The sequence below is a fragment of the Giraffa tippelskirchi genome, chromosome 10 (genome assembly GCF_054371585.1).
Source record: "Giraffa tippelskirchi isolate mGirTip1 chromosome 10, T2T-mGirTip1v1.2.pri, whole genome shotgun sequence".
NCBI lineage: Eukaryota > Metazoa > Chordata > Mammalia > Artiodactyla > Giraffidae > Giraffa > Giraffa tippelskirchi.
In genome coordinates, this window is record NC_137284.1 from 77,409,370 (window position 1) to 77,433,375 (window position 24,006).

General features: G+C 39.8%; 1 protein-coding gene across 5 annotated transcripts in view; it reads left to right on the forward strand.

The window, feature by feature from the left end:
* Positions 1–24,006, forward strand: part of DNAH11 (dynein axonemal heavy chain 11) — a 364,135-nt gene that overhangs the window by 264,034 nt on the left and 76,095 nt on the right. For all 5 annotated transcript variants that reach the window (XM_081536384.1, XM_081536387.1, XM_081536386.1 and 2 more), the window contains 2 exons: positions 6,373–6,608; positions 7,898–8,020. In XM_081536384.1, coding sequence (XP_081392510.1) covers positions 6,373–6,608; positions 7,898–8,020 — 359 coding nt within the window. The remainder of the gene's footprint in view (positions 1–6,372; positions 6,609–7,897; positions 8,021–24,006) is intronic.

Below are 24,006 nucleotides of genomic sequence, written 5' to 3' on the forward strand. Positions count from 1 at the left end.
CTAAGCATGGGCAGTCATTGAAGGATTTTAAGCAGGTCTGTGACATGATCAGTATTATCCATTTGAAAAGCTCACACTGGCCACCAAAAAAGCAGTCACTTGGAGGGGAAAGAGACTCTTGTTACCAATTAAGAGTGACAGCCCAGAAGACAATGTACTGAACAAAGTGATGACAGTGGATGTAACAAGCAGGAGAGTGATTCCAGAGAAGGCAAGGAAGAAGAGCTGATGAAACAATATAAGGGTTGATGGGGAGAAAGTAAATATATGCAGGTACCATTCCCTCAGATTAAAATCATTTTAGGAGAAACGATGAAGAGTTTGGTTTTGAAGTGTCTCTAAAACATTCAAGTGTCAATAACCGGTAGAGAACTGGACAAGAACATTACTGGGTGAGAGTGAGATTTGGGAGTCACTAATGTATAGATAGTTCTTGAAACTACACATGTGGTAAGATCACCTAGGAAAGATGTTTAGAGTGAAGTGAGCCGAGTCAGTGCTGACATGTAAGTAGGAAGTTGAGGAAGATGAAGAAGGTGCAGTCAGAGATTGGAGAAGCCCAAGGCAAGAGTGGTATCATAGGAGGTAAGAGTATAAAGATGGGGATGATCAGTGATGCCAAAGCCATAGAGACAAGTGAGAGAATAGCTAGGAACTGAAAGTGTCATCAGACTTGGAAGTATGAAAGTCTTTTCTGACCCCAAGGGTGTAATGAGCCAGAAGCAGATTGCACTGAGTTATACAGGAAGTAGGCAGAAAAGACAGGCTATTCTTGTAGGAGTTGGCTTTGAAGAGAAGGGGATAAACAGAAGCGCCTGGTTGAGACATGAAGCCAAGTGAAGGGTTGTTTTTGTTTTGTTTTGTTTTGTTTTATGAGTAAGGCTGGAACATGTTTCTAGTCTTCCAGAGAAGGAATGGAAAAGGAATTACTGATGATAAAACAGGGAAGAGGTCTGATCCATCAGGAACTGGGAAGAATGGATAAGAATAGAGGAAAAGGGAATGACCCTCAGGTAGAAGAAGCAAGACTCCTTCAACTTAGTTGGAGGGAAGGGGGAGAAAAGGGGACATAGGCAGGCAGAGATGCTGATAGAAAAAAGTTGTAGTTGTAGCTGCTGGTCTCTCTTCTCTTCAGGAAGCAGGAAATTGCAGTGCTAATCAGCTGAAGATAAGAAAATTGAAATGAGAATGTTTGCAAGGAGAGTGGCAAAAACATCAAAATGTATCCATTAAAGGCAATCAGAGAATAGATGTTAAAGTCTTGCCAAGCAACTTTGAGAAGCCAAAGTAGAATTTGGAAAAGATAAATTTGTAGTCACAGTAATAAAGTTTGCATCAGCAATACTCACAGTCTGGGACCAAAAGGAGAGGACAAGAATGTGTTACTTCAGCCAGGGTATACAGGGTGATGGGCAGATAAGCCAGGAGGAAAAGAAGGCAGGGAAGTTCATGTGACAGTCAGAAGAACAATTAAGGAATGGAATGTTCTATTTTAGGTTCGGCAGAGATGTGAGTGTAGTTGAAAGTTAGTGGTTAAATATATGGTACAGTTTCTCAATAGAATTACCATATAATCCAACCATACAATCCAACCTGGTTGGGGAATCTACTAGCCAAAGGAAATAAAAGCAAGGGCTCAGGTAAGTCTACATTTGTTCACAACAGCATTATTCAGAAATAGCCAAAAGGTGGAAGAAGTCCAGATGTCCATCAGTACATGAATGGATAAAGAAAATGTGGCATATACATACAGTGGAATATTATTCAATCTTAAAAAGGAAGGAAATTCTGGCACACATTGCAACATGGATGAATCTTGTAGATTTTATGCCAAGGGAAATTAATCAGTCATAAAAGGATGAATATTGTGTGATTCCACTTATATGACGTACCTAGAATACGTGCTGCACTCAATATGCCAGCAAATATGGAAAACTCAGCAGTGGCCACAGGACTGGAAAAGGTCAGTTTTCATCCCAATCCCAAAGAAAGGCAATGCCAAAGAATGCTCAAACTACCACACAGTTGCACTCATCTCACACGCTAGTAAAGTGAAGCTCAAAATTCTCCAAGCCAGGCTTCAGCAATATGTGAGCTGTGAACTTCCAGATGTTCAAGCTGGTTTTAGAAAAGGCAGAGGAACCAGAGATCAAATTGCCAACGTCCGCTGGATCATCGAAAAAGCAAGAGAGTTCCAGAAAAACATCTATTTCTGCTTTATTGACTATGCCAAAGCCTTTGACTGTGTGGATCACAATAAACTGTGGAAAATTCTGAAAGAGATGGGCATACCAGACCACCTGACCTGCCTCTTGAAAAACCTGTATGCAGGTCAGGAAGCAACAGTTAGAACTGGACATGGAACAACAAACTGGTTCCAAATAGGAAAAGTAGTACGTCAAGGCTGTATATTGTCACCCTGCTTATTTAACTTATATGCAGAGTACATCATGAGAAATGCTGGGCTGGATGAAGCCCAAGCTGGAATCAAGATTGCTGGGAGAAATATCAATAAAATCAGATATGCGAATGATATCACCCTAATGGCAGAAAGTGAAGAAGAACTAAAAAGCCTCTTGATGAAAGTGAAAGAGGAGAGTGAAAAAGTTGGCTTAAAACTGAACATTCAGAATACTAAGATCATGGCATCTGGTCCCATCACTTCATGGGAAATAGATGGGGAAACAGTGTCAGACTTTATTTTAGGGAGCTCCAAAATCACTGCAGATGGTGATTGCAGCAATGAAATTAAAAGACGCTTACTCCTTGGAAGGAGAGTTATGACCAACCTAGACAGCATATTTAAAATCAGAGACATTACTTTGCCAACAAAGGTCCATCTAGTCAAGGCTATGGTTTTTCCAGTGGCCATGAATGGATGTGAGAGTTGAACAGTGAAGAAAGCTGAGCACCAAAGAATTGATGCTTTTGAACTGTGGTGTTGGAGAAGACTCTTGAGAGTCCCTTGGACTGCAAGAAGATCCAACGAGTCCATCCTAAAGGAGATCAGTCCTGGGTATTCATTGGAAGGACTGATGTTGAAGCTGAAACTCCAATACTTTGACCACCTCATGCGAAGAGTTGACTCATTGGAAAAGACCCTGATGCTGGGAAGGATTGGGGGCAGGAGGAGAAGGGGACGACAGAGGATGAGATGGCTGGATGGCATCACCGACTCGATGGACATGAGTTTCGGTAAACTCGGGGAGTTGGTGATGGACAGGGAAGTCTGGCGTGCTGCGATTCATGGGGTCGCAAAGAGTCGGACACGACTGAGCGACTGAACTGAAGGGGTGGTAACTGAAAAGGACAAGGACAGTAGGCATATGTGACCTTGAGGGTACAGATAAAATTGTTACCCAAAATTGTTTCCATCCAAAGCCATCATCTGCTGGGCAGACAAATGAAGACATGGCCAAGTTCAAGGAGGTATTTTCACTCCACTCATTAATCTGACCTAGCAGTTTATAGACAAATACATGGAATTACTATACATGGAGTTAACCAAGTCTCAGTGTCCTAAGCAAAAAAAGAGGGAGGGAGAGACCTCCTTTGCAGAACTCCTGTAAGAGTTAAGTGAGGCAAGGAACAGAGCAAATGTATATGAGTAAATTTTGTAAACACTTAAAACCTTACAAATATCACTTGTTCTGTTAACTGGGAGTCTTACCTCATCAGGAAGTTCCCTTTTATCCTTTGATCAGTTACCAGAGGATTCTGATTGGCATTTGGTGTTAGGATTAGTCTAGCTTGGCTCAGGGCGTGTGCTTCCTTCCAGCCTGCTTCTCTCTAGTAATAGCTTCTTAAGAAGGGAGCCTTTTTCCTCCTCCTCTCTTTTTTAAGGTCCATCTAGACTGACAACTTCCCTGGTGGCTCAGAGGTTAAAGCGTCTGCCTCCAATGCCGGAGACCTGGGTTCGATCCCTGGGTCGGGAAGATCCCTTGGAGAAGGAAATGGCAACCCACTCCAGTACTCTTGCCTGGAGAATCCCATGGACGGAGGAGCCTGGTAGGCTACAGTCCATGGGGTCGCAAAGAGTCGGACACGACTGAGCGACTTCACTCACTCAGACTGACAGCATGTTGCAGTATTCAATGAAGCAATTAGATACTGACTTGCTAGGCTGACTTTGGACTTCCTCTTTGCTCTTGGTTTCTGAACTAATATTCTTTTCTGCATACTCCTTCAAGGAATTCTGCAAAGAAGAGTGGATTAAAAAGATATATATGAATTGAGGTTTATTTTCCTCAGTGTAAACTTAGGTTAAAACTTACTGTGAAAGTGATAACCATATTGTAACTATTAGTTTTTTTGATGAAAAAAATTTCTATGTAGTCATACAAATACCTGCCTATTTGAACATAATACTATAAAGCAAATATCGTAAACTTTGTTTCTAAAATTTTAAGTCTCCAAGTGTTTTACAGTATTTATGATATTCTTTAGTGTGAGTTACCTGCTTTGTTTTGCCTACTATTGGGTTGGCCAGAAATTTCCTTCAGGTTTGTTTGTAACATCTTATGGAAAAACTCAAATGAGCGTTTTGGCCAACCTAGTAAGTTAAAGTGGCCATTAACAAAGGGAGACTCGCTTTCATCCCCCGCACTGCGCTATGGACACAGTAGGTGCTCAAACAATGCAAACTATTGAATTCCGATACAAGATCTGTATGTGTACCTTCTGTTACTCCTTATAGCTTCAAAAATTAGCGTTATCTTAAGCCTCCAGTTGTTTTAAATTGCTTGTATTCATTAGAAGGTAAGAAATAAAAGCCACTGGGCTCTTGCTAACAGGAGAATGCTTGTATCTTTAAGGAACCTGTGTGTGGAATCAGATATCAAGGTTTGTTGTTCCTGGTACTAGGAGAGAGATTTTGATATATTTATAAGATAACATTGTCCAGAACAGTAGGCATTTTATGCTAACTTTTCCTGTACTAACCTCACACTGCATCCCACCTTCACTGTGGGAATGCTTCCAGCATTCTGTTTGCTGAAGCTCTGTGGGCAGCCAAGAAGTCAAACACCTACTACCGCTGTCCCAGCCGCCCCTGGCTACTTCAGCCAGGTCAGGCTCTTACTTCTGTCTCTTGTTGAGCCATGTTTCCCTGTTGGCCCCCAGACTCAGCCAGGAGACTAGCTCTTTACTCATCTCGCTGACCGTGGAGTCTCCAGATGTATGTAAGAGGTGCTTAGTAAATGTTTGGTGATTGACGACCAATCGAACAAATTCCGTAATAAATTCTGTTCTACAATCTTGCTTATTTTTTGCAAATTGAGTCCATTTTGTAAAGAACTGATCCTTACCATTAAAATAGATTTCTCCTCTTTTCTCTCTCTTTTAAAAGAGACAACTTCCCACTTTTTTTATTGAAGAACTTCCTTCTTTTTTTATTGAAACATAGTTGATTTACAATATTGTGTTAATTTAAGGTATACAGCAAAATGATTCAGTTATGTATTTGTATTTTTTCAGATGATTTTCTATAGGTTATTATAAGATATTGAACATTATATCCTAGATTATACGGTAAATCCCTGTTGCTTATCTATTTTACCCTGAACCCCTAATTTATCCCTTCCACCAGCAACTCCCTACTTTTCAATGCTCCTCCTGGTGGCTCAGGTGGTAAAGAATCTACCTGCAATGCAAGAGGCCCAGGTTTGATCCCTGGATCAGGAAGATCCCCTGGAGAAGGGAATGGCTACCCACTCCAATATTCTTGCCTGGAGAATTCCATGGACAGAGGGGGGCTACAGTCCATGGGGTCAAAAAGAATCAAACACGACTGAGCAGCTAACACTTTTACTTTTTTCACTGCCACACTGAAGACAATTCCCTCTCAGAGGAGAGGCTGAGTCAAGGTTGCTGGGCAACTACAGGCGGATGGAGCACCAGTGGACTGAATACATTCCATGAACCCACCCCGGACAGAGAAGTCAACTCTCTGTAGTGTTGATCTATAGAAAAAGATGAAATGCCTGAGCAAAAGAGTGCATTTTAGTATTGCTGATGTTGGGTGATGACTCCATTGGGCGAAGTACATTTCTCTTGTCCTGCCATACTTCCTGGAGTCTAAATTCACACTCACCTTGTTTGGGTTGCTGTAGGTGTGTATAGAGGGTGAAGTCCCGTTCACTTGAAGCCAGATAGATGCAGTAACAAACCAGATGTTGAATGCTGCAGTTGACAGAATTCTGAGAGATAAACCCTAGGCTTACTGGGTTGAATTGTATTTTGTGATGAGAGTTTTACTTGGCTTTTGAGCATTGTAGGAGAATTCGTATGTGTTCTCTTGGCTTTGGTCTGTTGTTTTCTTGTCTGTCATGCGCTGGTACTCTGGCAGTTCATTGCCTGACTCTGATTCTCAAGGTCTCCATCCCAATAACTGAAGGCCTGGACATGATTGCCCTGTTGACGGATGAGGCTGCCACTGCCACCTGGAATAACGAAGGACTGCCCAGTGACAGGATATCCACGGAGAACGCCGCTATCCTGATGCACTGTGAGCGCTGGCCCCTGATGATCGACCCCCAGCAGCAAGGAATTAAGTGGATCAAGAACAAGTATGGGACTGACCTGAAAGTCACACACTTGGGCCAGAAGAGGTATGTGAAATCTGAAGGGTTGATTCTATGTTGAGCTGATGGAAATGGGTTTCATTTTTACCAAGTCTTGGCATTTCTTAGACCTCTCTGCCACTTTGGAATGTGATAATTTGGTACAACTTGTTTATCTGCCTACTCACATAAAGGATCTCTGTTGAAAAGGTGTTTACGTTGGGTGGCGTGCATCCACTTACCTGAAAAAGTTAGTTGGAAGGCTAGAACATGCACTTCATGTGAGAAGAAAATTTTCCTATGGCCAAGAATGGAAATATGATACATTATAATCCTTCTCTAGGACTTTGGCTTATGGTAACCCAAGAATTGTCAACTGCACCTCTAGGCTTAATGAGGTTTCCAGTTACATTGCTAAATATGTACTCTGCCTACAGTGGAGCTTTAACACAGCTCAATTCCCAAGGTTGAGTGCCTGAAGATAATTTTTTTAGTCAAGCTTTGCATATCACTTTTGAGAACTGAATCTGCTCTGAGATTTTCTGTCACTCGGTTGGCATGACAGTGTTTTGTGAAAAGTACAGAGCTGTCTTGTATGTAGTTGGTCTTCAGTTAATGCCAAATAAATAATTTTAGACTTACTTATATTTCATTTTACCCCTCCATCATTTTTTGACATGTAAAATGAAATAAAGAATGTCTGCAGTTGTGCAGATAAGTGGTCTCCTTGCTGATCTGAATACTTGAAGGAAATTATTTTTGAAGGCAAAAGAGTATTTTTGGAGAGTGGCAATGAAATCCAATGATAGTTCTCTGCATGACTGAATCTAAACGTTTAAAAAAATGAAAATTTGATAAAACCGCAAAGCATTTAATTTGAATTTTTTTCAAAAGAGGACCTGTTGAAATAATTTAAATTTGCAATGTTTGGGTGCATGCTAAGTCGCTTCAGTCATGTCTGACTCTTTGCGACCCCATGGGCTGTAGCCCGCCAGGCTCCTCCATCCATGGGATTCTCCAGACAAGAATACTGGAGTGATTTGTGTTTGGGTAGGTTCTATTTATTTTTAACCATGATTACCATCAAAAGTAATCTACACATGGACTTATTACTTCACACTACTGAATTTCATTTTGGAACATATAACTGAAATTTATCTCAATCTAATCTTTAATTTCCGTGTATTTTAATTGAAGAAAATATTGCTTTACAAAACAGTTTTCTCAAAGTCCCATTTAAAATATTTACATTAAACTAAATATAATTGAGCATAAATAATTTTGAATAGTTTCCCTATGCTTATTTACATTTTTCTTGATTCTGACTGAATTTTAAGGTTTTTGAATGACATTGAAACTGCTTTGGCCTTTGGAGATGTCATCTTAATTGAAAACCTTGAGGAAACAATAGACCCAGTCCTTGATCCATTGCTTGGTAGGAACACAATTAAAAAGGGAAAGTAAGTATTATTGAATAATAATCTTATTATTAAAAATAATCTTAAAGATAATTTTTGACGTGTGTTTTGCACTACATACGAGTTTAATCATCAGCTTCTATTTCATGGCCTCCTAATCAAATGTAATATATTGAAATATTCTTTTTTAATAATTTCATTTATTTATTTATGGCTGTGCTGATCTTCGTTGCTGTGTCCGCTTTTCTCTAGTTGCAGTGAGCAAGGGCTGCTCTTTAGTGGGGTACGTGGGCTTCTCATTGAGGTACCTTCTCTTTTTGTGGAGCGTGGACTCTAGGGTGTATGGGCTCAGTAGTTGCAAGTGCTGGGCTCCAGATCATGGGCTCAATAGTTGTGGCACACAGGCTTAGTTGCTACGCAGCACGTCTGATCCTCCTAGACCAGGGATTGAACCCATGGCTTCTGCATTGGCAGGTGAATTCTTTACCACCGAACCACCACGGAAGCCCTATTGAAATATTCTTGGTGATATTTCTGAGTTTCCGTTCCAGGCTCCTGCATTCCAAGACCAAAGCAAACTTGACATGATCCAGATGTTCAAACTATTTTTTTGGTATATTGAGATTCGTGTTACCCAATTCCTGATTTATAGACCCCAATAATGCATTGTCACAAATATGAGAGTATTTGCTCCTTTATTACTTCATACTAGTGTTTTTCTACCCTCAGTACTTTGGAAAACATCTTTAATGTATTTGCCTCAAATGCATATCACTTGTATCCTTGTTTTCTTAATATTTTTACTTTTTATTAATTTAGTGTTAGTTTCTAATGTACAGCAAAGTGAGTTAGCTTTTATGTATACATATGTCCCCTCTTTTTTTGGATTTGCTTCCCATTTAGGTCACCACAGAGCACTGAGTAGAGTTCCCTGAGCTATACAGTAGGTTATTATCTATTTTATACATAGTATCAGTAGTGTATATGTGTCAATACCAATTCCCAATTTATTTCACCTCACCCCCATTGGTATCCATGTTTGTTCTCTGTGTCTGTTTCTCTATTTCTGTTTTTCAAATAAAATCATCTATACCATTTTTCTAGATGCCACATATATGCATCAATATACAATATTTGTTTTTCTCTTTCTGACTTACTTCATTCTTTACACCAGTGTTTAGGTCCATCCACAGCTCTGCAAATGGCACAATTTCAATCCTTTTTTATGGCTGAGTAATATTCCATTGTATATATGTACTACATCTTCTTTATCTATTCCTCTGTTGATGGACATTTAGATTGCTTCCATGTCCTGGCATTGTGAATAGTGCTGCAATGAACATTGAATTCTATGTGTCTTTGGACTTACGGTTTTCTCAGGGTATATGCCCAATAATGGGATTGCTGAGTGATATGATAGTTCTGTTTTTAGTTTTTTAAGGAACCTCCATACTATTGTCCATAGTGGCTATATCAATTTACATTCCTACCAACAGTACAAGAGGGTTCCCTTTTCTCCATATCCTCTCTAGCATTATTATTTGTATACTTTTTTGATGATTGCCATTCTGACATATGTGAGGAGATACCTTATTGTAGTTTTGATTTGCATTTCTCTAATGATTGGTGATGTTGAGTATCTTTTCATGTGTTTGCTGGCCGTCTATATGTTTTCCTTAGAGAGATGTCTATTTAAGTATTCTGTCCATTTGTTGATTGGATTGTTTGTTTTTTATATTGAGCTACGTGAGCTTTTTGTTTATTTTGGAGATTAATCATCTGCCAGTTGTTTCATTTGCAAATATTTTCTCCCATTCTAAGGGCTATCTTTTCGTCTTGTTTATAGTTTCCTTTGCTGTGCAGAAACTTTTAAGTTTAATTAGGTCCCATTTGCTTATTTTTGTTTTTACTTGAATTACTCTAGAGGATGAGTCAAAAAAGATACTGCTGCAATTTGTGCCAGAGAGTTTCCTTTTCTCTAAGAATTTTAAACTGTCCAGCCTTACATTCAGGTCTTTAACCCATTTTTGAGTTTACTTAATATTTTTAAAAACCTGTTTTAAATCCACTTTTTTTATTTTGAAACTCAGCCTCACCCCCAGTCATAGCATCTACAAAATCATAGGTTTACTGTGCTAGTTCTCTTTTTTCCTATATGTTTAAAATATTGAGATATATATATATATCTCATATACGTATCATTTATATATTTATCTCATATATATATATCTCATATTCAGCAACTGAACTGTACATATATCTATCTCACATATATATATATATATATATATATGTATATATATATATATATAAACCATTAGGACAAAAAAGAATCCACTAGTGCATCCCTAAGAACATCCCTGTACCAGCAGCAGCGGTAGACTGGGCACACTCTTGCTGAGACCTACCTGATGTTCCAAGTGCTGCTTTGCCCCGGATACCATGTCTCCATCACATCCTTCCAGGGAGAGTGAAACCATTACCCAGCAGGCAACGTGCCACTCTGTAATTGTGTAAAAGGCCAGATCCAGTAGTTCTGTCTCTAAGTGAGCCTGGGTGGGCTCACTGGAGATTGTGGCGTGTCCTAAGCTCTCTGTGCCTCTTCCCTCAAGAAACCAACATTGCCATGCCTTATTCCACTGAATTTCCTTCTCTTTCTTGTTGTTTTTCTTCACAGAGGTGTAATTTCAGAATTTCCCCAACACTTTTCTTCTTTGGCACCCACTCTCTGCCTCAAAGGTGTCTTGTCTCTCCTTTCATCACTGGATTATTCCTGTCAATTTAAAATGAAAATAGGTCTGCTTAAGGGTGACTAATTTCTATTTTGTAGAAAGTCCCCTAACTGATTAGTATTTATTATACAATTCACCAATTAAACCCATTTACAGTGAGTGACAACTTATAATTATTTAATAAACCAAAATTTACCCAGACATGCATTTAGAAGAGTCTAATAAGATATTTGACAAACTGCAGCTCTGACATAAATAAAACTGTGGCTGTATCTGATGTGTTAAAAATGCAGTGCAAAATCTTGGCTGTCACTAAAGTGAAATCCTCGTTATTAAGGTTCTGACTCTATTATGAATACACAGAATTTTTGTCAGTGAAATACATATTCTCTTAGCTTTAACTTGAACCTTTGGTGACACAATTGAGGTGTAAGAAATTTGGTCTTTCTTTCTCTCTCTATCTCTATGAATATATTTTAAATGTTTATTTATGTATTTGGCTGTACCCAGTCTAATTACAGCCCGTGGAAACTCTGACCTTGTAGCAGGTGAGATGTGTGATCTTTTAGTTTCGGCACTCAGGATCTTTAGTTGTAGAATGCGAACTCTTAGCTGCATCATGTGGGACCTAGTTCCCTAACCAGGGATTGAACTCAGGCCCCCTGCATTGGAAGCATGAGTCTTAGCCATTGACCCACCATGAAAGTCCCTACATATGTGTATATATTGATAATCTAAAACATCCAGAGACTGATAAATTTGAGTCCTAATTTTTTCTCAGTATGAATATAGTTAAGTATAAGAATCCCAGAGGATTTTATTTTTTTTGTATTTCAGAAACAAGTTGTTTTACATAGAGCATCAAATTCTTTATCACAAAATATCACACCAGAGCAGTTTATTCCAAATTAATAATCTTTCCTGAATATGTGCTAAGAAAAGTTATGAACAACCTAGACAGCATATTAAAAAGCAGAGACATTACTTTGCCAAAAAGGGTCCATCTAGTTAAGGCTGTGGTTTTTCCAGTAGTCATGTGTGGATGTGAGAGTTGGGCTATAGAGAAAGCTCAGTGCTGAAGAATTGATGCTTTTGAACTGTGGTGTTGGAGAAGACTCTTGAGAGTCCCTTGGACTGCAAGGATATCCAACCAGTCCATCCTAAAGGAAATCAGCCCTGAATATTCATTGGAAGGACTGATGCTGAAGTTGAAACTCCAATACTTTTGCCACCTGATGTGAAGAGCTGACTCATTTGAAAAGACCCTGATGCTGGGAAAGATTGAAGGTGGGAGGTAAAGGGGACAACAGAGGATGAGATGGTTGAATGGCATTACCGACTCAGTGGACATGAGTTTGAATAAAATTCCGGAGTTGGTGATGGACAGGGAGGCCTTGTGTGCTGCAGTCCATGGGGTCGCAAAGAGTTGGACACGACTGAGCGACTGATCTGAACTGATTAGGCTTTATAGAATTGATCATGTCATTGCAGCTGTTTTTAAAAGTTGAAGAAAATTTTAAATGATCTGTAAGATTATAATAAATGGAGTTTATTGCATGCAGTTGTTACAGTAACAATTCTAACTCCCAAACTCTTTCATAAAAGTGGCAACAACTACTTTTATGAAGGTAATTTTAGTTGTATACCTCTAGTTTAGATGTTTTTAGAGTTTCATTATTCAGAAAATCTGAGTCTTTGCAAATTCTATCAGTCACTGAATAAGGCTTCTCTGAGAACTGCCAGAGGCAGGCCCTGTACTGGTGGCCAGTGATTCAGAGCACAAGGTACAGACCCTGCCCTTAAGGAAGCTACATTTCCTGAGGGGGAAGTCAGACCTATACACAGCACAAGTAATACATGCCATGGCTATGATGATGGAAGTATACATGACAGAAAATCATCTGTTCCGTAGTGGAGACTTGGAAAGACTTTATATTACATTTACATTTAGTGTGAATCTTAAAAGATCAGTGGGCATTTGTCAGACAAATGGGAGATGAGAATTCTGGAATGAGAGGACTAATACCAAGTAGTAAAACAAACAACTCAGCCCAACAACTTTGGGGAAATGCAATTAAGATTCAAATATGTGGAGACCCCATTTTGGGGGAAAACATGTATGGACTGAGAAAGGTGGGACTGGATTGTCAGGCCCCAGGATGTGGGTATACTTGGATACCCATAGGTTGGTCTTTTCCCTGGTTACAATACTTTTTCCCCAAGCACATTGAAGGGACACATTCCTATCCATAATGCTAGTTGACAACAACCATGGTTTTTGACCAAAGGACCTTGCCTTCGTGGAGTAACACATCTGGAGTTTCAATATTTTCACTTGAGAATCAAGAGCAGAAGTCAGTGGGAAAGCTAGTGAAGTCTCTTAGCATGCTAAGAAAAATGCAATCACATTTATATTTTTTGAAATGGCACGTTGGCAGTATGGAATATTGATTAAAGACACAGGAACCGAGAGCCAGGGTCCATCCAATTAGCAAACAATTGCAATAGTCCAGTTGAGACGTAGTATGAGGCTAAACTAAGCCAGCGACAGTAGAGATGGAAGTTCAGTTCAGATCAGTTGCTCAGGTGTGTCCGACTCTTTGCGACGCCATGAATCGCAGCACACCAGGCCTCCTTGTCCATCAACAACTCCCCAAGTTTACCCAAACTCATGTCCATTGAGTTGGTTATACCATCCAACCATCTCGTCCTCTGTCGTCCCCTTTACCTCCTGCCCTCAATCTTTCCCAGCATCAGGGTCTTTTCAAATGAGTCAGCTCTTCGCATCAGATGGCCAAAGTATTGGAGTTTCAGCTTCAACATCAGTCCTTCCAATGAACACGCAGGACTGATCTCCTTTAGGATGGACTGGTTGGATCTCCTTGCAGTCCAAGGGACTCTCAAGAGTCTTCTCCAACACCACAGTTCAAAAGCATCAATTCTTCGGCGCTCAGCTTTCTTTATAGTCCAACTCTCACATCCACAGATGACTACTGGAAAAACCATAGCCTTGACTAGATGGACCTTTGTTGGTAAAGTCATGTCTCTGCTTTTTAATATGCTGTCTAGGTTGGTTATAACTTTCATTCCAAGGAGTAAGCATCTTTTAATTTCATGGCTGCAGTCAACATCTGCAGTGATATTGGAGCCCAAAAAAATAAAGTTTGCCACTGTTTCCACTGTTCTCCATCTATTTGCCATGAAGTGATGGGACCGGATGCCATGATCTTAGTTCTCTGCATGTTGATTTTTAAGCCAACTTTTTCACTCTCCTCTTTCACTTTCATCAGGAGGCTCTTTAGTTCTTCACTTTCTGCCATAAGGGTGGTGTCATCTGCATATCTGAGGTTATTGATATTTCTCCTGTCAGTCTTCATTCCAGCTTGTTTTTCATTCAGCCCAGCACTTTCTCATGAAGTACTTTGCATATAAGTTAAATAAGCACGGTGACAATATACAGCCTTGACGTACTCCTTTTCCTATTTGGAATCAGTCTGTTGTTCCATGTCCAGTTCTAACTGTTGCTTCCTGACCTGCATACAGGTTTCTCAAGAGGCAGGTCAGGTGATCTGGTATTCCCATCTCTTGAAGAATTTTCCACACTTTGCGGTGATCCACACAGTCAAAGGCTTTGGCATAGTCAATAAAGCAGAAATAGTTGTTTTTCTGGAACTCTCTTGCTTTTTCGATAATCCTATGAATGTTGGCAATTTGATCTCTGGTTCCTCTGCCTTTTCTAAAACCAGCTTGAACATCTGGAAGTTCACGGTTCACATATTGTTGAGCCTGGCTTGGAGAACTTTAAGCATTTTACTAGCGTGTGAGATGAGTGCAATTGTGCGGTACTTTGAGCATTCTTTGGCATTGCCTTTCTTTGGGATTGGAATGAAAACTGACCTTTTCCAGCCCTGTGGCCACTGCTGAGTTTTCCTAATTTGCTGGCATATTGAGTGCAGCACTTTCACAGCGTCATACTTTAGGATTTGAAATAGCTCAGCTGGAATTCCATCACCTCCACTAGCTTTGTTCGTAGTGATGCCTCCTAAGGCCCATTTGACTTTGCATTCCAGGATGTCTGCCTCTAAGTAAGTGATCACACCATCTTGATTATCTGGGTTGTGAAGATCTTTTTTTGTATTGTTCTTCTGTGTATTCTTGCCAGCTCTTCTTAATATCTTCTCCTTCTGTTAGGTCCATACCATTTCTGTCCTTTATTGTGCTCATCTTTGCACAAAATGTTCCCTTGGTATCTCTAATTTTCTTGAAGAGATCTCTAGTCTTTCCCATTCTATTGTTTTCCTCTATTTCTTTGCACTGATCACTGAGGAAGGCTTTCTTATCTTTGCTTGCTATTCTTTGGAACTCTGCATTCAAATGGATATAGCTTTCCTTTTCTCCTTTGCTTTCACTTCTCTTTTTTTCACAGCTATTTGTAAGGCCTCCTCAGACAACCATTTTGCTCTTTTGCATTTCTTTTTCTTGGGGATGGTCTTGATCCCTGTCTCCTGTACAGTGTCATGAACATTGTCCATCCATAGTTCATCAGGCAGTCTGTCTATCAGATATAGTCCCTTAAACCTATTTCTCACTTCCACTGTATAATCGTAAGGAATTTGATCTAGGTCATACCTGAATGGCCTAGTGGTTTTCCCTACTTTCTTCAATTTAAGTCTGAATTTGGCAATAAGGAGTTCATGATCTGAGGCATAGTCAGCTCCTGGTCTTGTTTTTGCTGACTGTATAGAGCATCTCCATCTTTGGCTGCAAAGAATATAATCAATCTGATTTTGATGTTGACCATCTGATGATGTCTATGTGTAGAGACTTGTGTTGTTGGGAGAAGGTGTTTGCTATGACCAGTGTGTTCCCTTGGCAAAACTCGATTAGCCTTTGCCCTGCTTCATTCTGTACTCCAAGGCCAAATTTGCCTCTTATTCTAGGTATTTCTTGACTTCTACTTTTGCATTCTGGTCCCCTATAATGAAAATGACATCTCTTTTGGGAGTTATTCTAAAAGGTCTTACAGGTCTTCACAAAACCATTCAACTTCAGCTTTTTCAGCATTACTGGTCGGGGCATAGACTTGGATTACTGTGATATTGAATGGCTTGCATTGGAAACGAACAGAGATCATTCTGTTGTTTTTGAGATTGCATCCAAGTACTGCATTTCAGACTCTTTGTTGACTGTGATGGCTACTCCGTTTCTTCTATGGGATTCTTGCCCACAGTAGTAGATATAATGGTCATCTGAGTGAAATTCACCCATTCCAGTCCATTTTAGTTCACTGATTCCTTAAATTTCAACGTTCACTCTGTTGAAACAGGAGTTTGATTACTTCCAGTTTGCTTTGATTCATGGACCTAACATCCAGGTTCCTATGCAATATTGCTCTTTATAGCCTTGGACCTTGCTTCCATCACCAGTCACATCTAGAACTGGGTGTTGTTTTTGCTTTGGCTCTATCTCTTCATTCTTTCTGGAGTTATTTCTTCATTGCTCTCCAGTAGCATATTGGGCACCTACCGACCTGGGGATGCCATCTTTCAGTGTCCTATTTTTTGCCTGTTCATAATGTTCATGGAGTTCTCAAGGCAAGAATACTGAAGTGGTTTGCCATTCCCTTCTCCAGTGGACCACATTTTGTCAGAATTCTCTACCATGAGCCATCCGTCTTGGTTGGCCTTACATGGCACGGCTCATAGTTTCATTGAGTTAGACAAGGCTCTGGTCCATGTGATCAGATTGGTTAGTTTTCTGTGACTGTGGTTTCATTCTGTCTGCCCTCTGATAGAGAAGGGTAAGAGGCTTATGGAAGCTTCCTGATGGGAGAGACTGACTGAGGGGGAAACTGGATCTTTTTGTGATGGGCAGGGCCATGCTCAGTAAATCTCTAACCCCATTTTCTGTTGATGGGTAGAACTGTGTTCCTTCCCTGCTATTTATGTGGGGCCAAACTATGGTGGAGGTATTGAAGATAATGGGGACCTCCTTCAAAAGGTCCCATGCATACACTGCTACACTCAGTGCCCCCAATCCTGCACCAGGCCACCAACAACCCATACCTCCACTGGAGACCCCTGGACACTCACAGGCAAGTCTGGGTCAAAGGAGAGGTGGAAAGGAGAGGGCAAACCAAAGAATTCTCAAGGATTTAATATCATCAGTTCATGCTCATTAATGGGAATTTGTTAGTAGGGATAAAGGAAGTTTCAAGGATGATTTCCAGTCTTCTGAAAGTTTAAGTGATGGGAGATGTGATATAGGAATTCGGATTAATTGTAGAGAAAGAGCTAACAATTCTACTTATTAGACATTCAAAGACTGAGATGCTACTTTAACACTCATTCTCAAAAGAGAAGTCTAAGAAGCCATGGGACCTGTGAATATGGAGCTTAATAAAGAGATGTTGGCTGAGCATGTAGATTGGGGAACATGATATAGAGAGATGGTCAAGTATTGTAATAGATTGATTATCTTTGGAGATACTATACAGTCAGAAAGGAAACACTCACTTCACAAATGAGAAAAGCATAGTCTTGAAAGAGCTTAGTCTTCTTGGATGCTCAAGATTATGTGAAGTTTAATCTATGGAAACTTAGTTTCTTAACCAAGTTTTCCAAACAAATAGGCACTACCATCTTCCAGTAGAATGCCTATGAATTCTTTGCCGGTGTAACTCTTCCTACTCTTACATGATATTTTCCCCCCTAATCTCTGCTTCTTGTCTCATCGATGTTTTGCTTTCCCATCTGTACCTCACAGTGTAGTTTAGGCCTTTCATTTCCTCATGCTGAGTGGAGTGATCTCTTTACATCCTCTCTCTACTTACTTCTCTCCAAACCAGAAAGTGGTTAAAATATTTTCTGATATTGCTTTTTTCATCACTCCTATTTCAAATTCTCTATTGTCTATTACTTTGAATTGAATTAAAACTTTCCTGTGAAACCTGCAACATGCTTTACCTGTTTGATACTACAGAGTTTCCTTTTACCAACCTCACTTTTCATTACTTTATACAGATAATCCCCCTTTCTGTAATGTGCAGTTTTATTTACCTTTTCTTTCTGTTGTTGTTCAGTCACTAAGTCATGTCCAACTCTTCGTGACCCCTTGGACTGCAGCACACCAGGCTTCCCTGTCCTCCTCTACCTTTTCTTTCTGTAAGTCCCAAATTCATTTCATCCAGAATTTAGCTGCTATTCAGTCAATTAAATGGGAATTTTAGCTTTCTACATTTAATGTTTCCCATACATAATACATTTTATACTGTGTGACTGTTATTTTGCCTTCATATGTCATTCTCAAAATATGCTTAAATTCTCTTATGTATCCTTATTAGATTTCAAGTTCTCTATGGATGAAAATCATGCTATACTCCTTTAAAAATATGGTTAACTAAAAATAAAAACAAAGCAATAAAAACATAGACTTTTGTTTCTGGCACTATGGCAGATTAGATATGTAAATACTAAAAAAAGAACTAAATGTTAGTTAAATTATTAAAAACGCCTTTTGAAATGTATCACTCAGTTGACAGAAAGTGTAACCAGAAAGCACAAAATAGAAAGACAAGGAGACCAAAGATGATTTTTTTTTTCCCTGAGCATACCTGCTAAAACCTGTTAACCTTGGGTTTCTGTTTTGATGAATGTACAGAGCTTGGACCAAGTCTAGGGCCTGTTCAGGGTGTTGAGTCTGCTAAGAGATTCCTGCCTAATGCTGGAGTCTCAAGGGGCTAGTACCTTCTGTTTAAGGGTAAATTTGTTTAAAAGTTAAACAAAAACCAGAACTACAGAAAGAAAACTTTCTCTACTTTGACCCTCAGAAGAGACCGAAGAATACCCTGAGAGAATTCCTAACCACACCCATCTTCCTTAGGAATATTTAAGACAATTTTTTTTATCACTTATGTGCCCTAAAATACCTCAAACCATTAACTTATTTTAAAGTGGCGTTGGGTTGGTCACATTCCAGTGCACTTGGCAGAAGCAAAGATCCTCTTTGTAATAATGTCCATAAATCCAGACTTCAGAGGACTGTAAAAGACCTAATTCAGAGGTACCTGAGTTCACAGGCAAAAATCACAGAACACACAAGGAAATAAGACCTCATGAGCCAGAGCCAATAGAAACATCAAATAATAGAATCTTTATCTCATTGCTGCTTTGTTTTATATTTTACTATTAATAAGGATATGGTTATTAGCTTTCCATGAAATGCCTACTAAATTTTGCTAGTTTTTTCCATAAGTTTTCTCATTGCTTTCTTTAATGCCCCAAGTTTTTATTTCGACTCATTGTATTCTTTCTTATTTTTTAACATGATTTCTAATTCATTGCTTCTTTTTTATTTAATTATTTATTTTGGAGTATAGTTGATTTACAATATTGTGTTAGCTTCAGATGTACAGCAAAGTGAGTCAGTTATACATATACATATTTCTATTCTTTTTCAGATTCTTTTCCTGTATAAACTACTACAGAATATTGGGAGTTCTCATGCTGTATAGTAGGGCCTTGTTGTTTATCTGTTTCATAAACAGTAGTGTGTATATGTTAATCCCAGTTCAGTTCAGTCACTAACTCGTGTCTGACTCTTTGTGACCCCACAGACTGCAGCATGCCAGGCTTCCCTGTCCATCACCAACTCCCAGAGTTTACTCAAACTCATATCTGTCGAGTCACCGATGCCGTCCAACATCTCATCCTCTGTCATCCACTTCTCCTCCTGCTTTCAATCTTTCCCAGCATCAGGGTCTTTTCAAATGAGTCAGTTCTTTACATCAGGTGGCCAAAGTATTGGAGTTTCAGCTTCAGCATCAGTCCTTCCAATGAATATTCAGGACTCATTTCCTTTAAGATGGACTGGTTGGATCTCCTTGCAGTCCAAGGGACTCTCAAGAATCTTCTCCAACACCACAGTTCAAAAGCATCAATTCTTCAGCGCTCAGCTTTCTTTATAGTCCAACTCTCACATCCATACACGACCATTGGAAAAATCATAGCTTTAACTAGACGGACCTTTGTAGGCAATGTAATATCTCTGCTTTTTAATATGCTGTCTAGGTTGGTCATAACTTTTCTTCCAAGGAGCAAGGATCTTTTAATTTCATGGCTATAGTCACCATCTTCAGTGATTTTTGAGCCCCCAAAAATAAAGTCTCTCACTGTTTCCATTGTTTCCCCATCTATTTGCCATGAAGTGATGTGACTGGATCCCATGATCTTAGTTTTCTGAATGTTGAGCTTTAAGTCAACTTTTTCACTCTCCTCTTTCACTTTCATCAAGAGGCTTTTTAGTTCGTCTTCACTTTCTGCCATAAGGGTGATATCATCTGCAAATCTGAGGTTATTGATATTTCTCCCAGCAATCTTGATTCCAGCTTGTGCTTCATCCAGCCCAGCATTTCTTATGATGTACTCTGCATATAAGTTTAGTAAGCAGGGTGACAGCATACAACCTTGACGTACTCCTTTTCCTATTTGGAACCAGTCTGTTGTTCCATGTCCAGTTCTAACTGTTGCTTCCTGCCCTGCATACAGGTTTCTCAAGAGACAGGTCAGATGGTCTGGAATTCCCATCTCTTTCAGAATTTTCCACAGTGTCTTGTGATCCGCACAGTCAAAGGCTTTGGCATAGTCAATAAAACAGAAATAGATGTCTTTATGGAACACTCTTACTTTTTCGATGATCCAGCGGATGTTGGCAATTTGATCTCTGGTTCCTCACCTTATCTAAATCCAGGTTGAACATCTGAAAGTTCACAGTTCATGTATTGCTAAAGCCTGGCTTGAAGAATTTTTAAGTATTACTTTACTAGCATGTGAGATGAGTGCTATTGTGTGGTAGTTTGAGCATTCTTTGTCATTGCCTTTCTTTGAGATTGAAATGAAAACTGACCTTTTCCAGTCCTGTGGCCACTACTGAGTTTTCCTAATTTGCTGGCATATTGAGTGCAGCACTTTCACAGCATCATCTTTCAGGATTTGAAATAGCTCAACTGGAATTCCATCACCTCTACTAGCTTTGTGGGTAGTGATGCTTCCTAAGGCCCACTTGACTTCACATTCCAGGATGTCTGGCTCCAGGTGAGTGATCACACCATCGTGATTATCTGGGTCATGAAGATCTTTTTTGTACAGTTCTTCTGTGTATTCTTGCCACCTCTTCTTAATATCTTCTGCTTCTGTTAGGTCCATACCATTTCTGTCCTTTATTGAGCCCATCTTTGCATGAAATGTTCCCTTGGTATCTCTAATTCTCTTGAAGAGATCTCTAGTCTTTCCCATTCTATTGTTTTCCTCTATTTCTTTGCACTGATCGCTGAGGAAGGCTTTCTTATCTCTCCTTGCTATTCTTTGGATCTCTGCATTCAAATGGGAATATCTTTCCTTTTCTCCTTTGCTTTTTGCTTCCCATCTTTTCACAGGTATTTGTAAGGCCTCCTCAGACAGTCATTTTGCTTTTTTGCATTTCTTTTTCTTGGGGATGGTCTTGATTCCTGTCTCCTGTACAATGTCACGAACCTGCATCCATAGTTCATCAGGCACTCTGTCTATCAGATCTAGTCCCTTAAATCTATTTCTTATTTCCACTGTGTAGTCATAAGGGATTTTATTTAGGTCATACCTGAATGGTCTAGTGGTTTTCTCCACTTTCTTCAATCTAAGTCTGAATTTGGCAATAAGGAGTTCATGATCTGAGCCACAGTCCGCTCCCGGTCTTGTTTTTGCTGACTGTATAGAGCTTCTCCATCTTTGGCTGCAAAGAATATAATCAATCTGATTTCGATGTCAACCATCTGGTAATGTCCATGTGTAGAGTCTTCTCTTGTGTTGTTGGAAGAGGGTGTTTGCTATAACCAGTGTGTTCTCTTGGCAGAACTCTTTTAGCCTTTGCCCTGCTTCATTCTGTACTCCAAAGCCAAATTTGCCTGTTACTCCAGGTGTTTCTTGACTTCCTGTTTTTTCATTCCAGTTCCCTATAATGCAAAGGACATCTTTTTTGGGTGTTAGTTCTAGAAGGTCTTGTAGGTCTTCATAGAACTGTTCAACTTCAGCTTCTTCAGCGTTACTGGTCGGAGCATAGACTTGAATTACCATGATATTGAATGGTTTGCCTTGGAAACAAACAGAGATCATTCTGTTGTTTTTGAGATTGCATCCAAGTACCGCATTTTGGACTCTTTTATTGACTATGATGGCTATCTTTTAATAACACAAAAGATTTGTATATTTAATACTATTAGCCTCTTGCTTTCAGAGAAGGCAATGGCACCCCACTGCAGTACTCTTGCCTGGAAAATCCCATGGATGGAGGAGCCTGGTAGGCTGCAGTCCATGGGGTCTCTACGAGTCGGCACGACTGAGCAACTTCACTTTCACTTTTCACTTTCGTGCATTGGAGAAGGAAATGGCAACCCACTCCATTATTCTTGCCTGGAGAATCCCAGGGACAGAGGAGCTTGGTGGGCTGCCGTCTATGGAGTTGCACAGAGTCCGACACAACTGAAGAGACTTAGCAGCAGCAGCAGCAGCAGCCTCTTCTCTGAGGAACTATTCCAACCAACAACTCTTTTTTTGAATGGAAAAAACGTTGTTCAGTTGCAAAGTCATGTCTGACTCTTTGCAACCCCATGGATTACAGCACACCAGACTCCCCTTTCCTTCACTGTCTCCCAGAATTTGCTCAAACTCATGTCCATTGAGTTGGTAATAACTATCTAAACATGTCATCCTCTGCCGTGCTTTTCTCCTTCTGCCTTCAATCTTTCTCAGCATCAGGGCCTTTTTCAGTGAGTCAGCTCTTCACATCAGGTGGCCAAAGTGCTGAAGCTTGAGTTTCAGCATCAGTCCTTCCAATGAATATTCAGGGTTGATTTCCTTTAGCATTGACTGATTTGATTTCCTTGCAGTCCAAGGGACTCGCAGGAGTCTTCTCTAGTACCACAGTTCAAAAGCATCAATTCTTCAGCGTTCAGCCTTCTTTGTAGTCCAACTCTCACATCCATGCATGACTACTGGAAGAACAATAGCTTTAATTCTAAGACCTTTGTTGGCCAAAGTGATGTTTCTGCTGTTTAGTACACTGTCTAGGTTTGTCATAGCTTTCCTTCCAAGGAGTAAGAGTCTTCTAATTTCATGGCTGCATTCATTATCGGCAGTGATTTTGGAGCCCAAGAAAATAAAGTTTGTCACTGCTTCTACTTTTTGCTCTATTTGCCATAAAGTGGTAGGACCAGATGCCATGATCTTGGTTTTTTGAGTGTTGAGTTATAAGCCAGCTTTCTCACTCTCCTCTTTCACCTGCATCAAGAGGCTCTTTAGTTCCTCTTCACTTTCTGCCATTAGTGTGGTATCATCTGCATATTTGAGGTTGTTGATGTTTCCCCTGGCAGTCTTGATTCCAGCTTGTGATTCATCCAATCCAGCATTTTGAATGATGTACTCTGCATATAAGTTATAAAAGTAAGGTGACACTATACAGCTTTGATGTACTTCTTTCCCAATTTGGAACCAATCTGTTGGTCCATGTAAGATTCTAACTGTTGCTTCTTGGCCTGCGTACAGGTTTCTCAGGAGGCAGGTAAGGTGGTATGATATCCCCTTCTCTTTAAGAATTTTCCACAGTTTGTTGTGATCCACAGAGTCAAAAGCTTTAAAGTAGTTGGTGAAGAAGAAGTGGTTATTTTTCTTGAACTCCCTTGCTTTCTCTGTGGTCCAATGAATGTAGGCAATTTGATCTCTGGTTCGTCTGCCTATGCTAAACCCAGGTTGTACATCTGGGATTTCTCAGTTCACATATTGCTGAAACTTAGCTTGAAGGATTTTGAGCATAACCTTACTAGCATGCAAAATGAGTACAATTGTCTGGTAGTTTGAACATTCTTGGTACTGCCCTTCTTTGCGATTGGAATGAAAACCGACCTTTTCCAGTCCCGTGGCCAATGCTGAGTTTTTTAAATTTGCTGGCATATTGAGTGCAGCACTTTCACAGCAGCATCTTCTAGGATTTGAAGTAGCTCAACTGAAATTCCATCACCTCCACTAGCTTTGTTCGTAGTGAAGCTTCCTAAGACCTGTTTGACTTCGCATTCCAGGATGTCTGGCTCTAGGTGAGTGATCACACCGCCGTGCTTATCTGGGTCATTAAGATCTTTTTTGTACAGTTCTTCTGTGAATTCTTGTCATCTCTTCTTAATCTCTTCTGTTTCTGTTAGGTCTGTACAGTTTCTGTCCTTTATTGTGCCCATATTTGCATGAAATGTTCCCTTGACATCTCTAATTTTTTAAA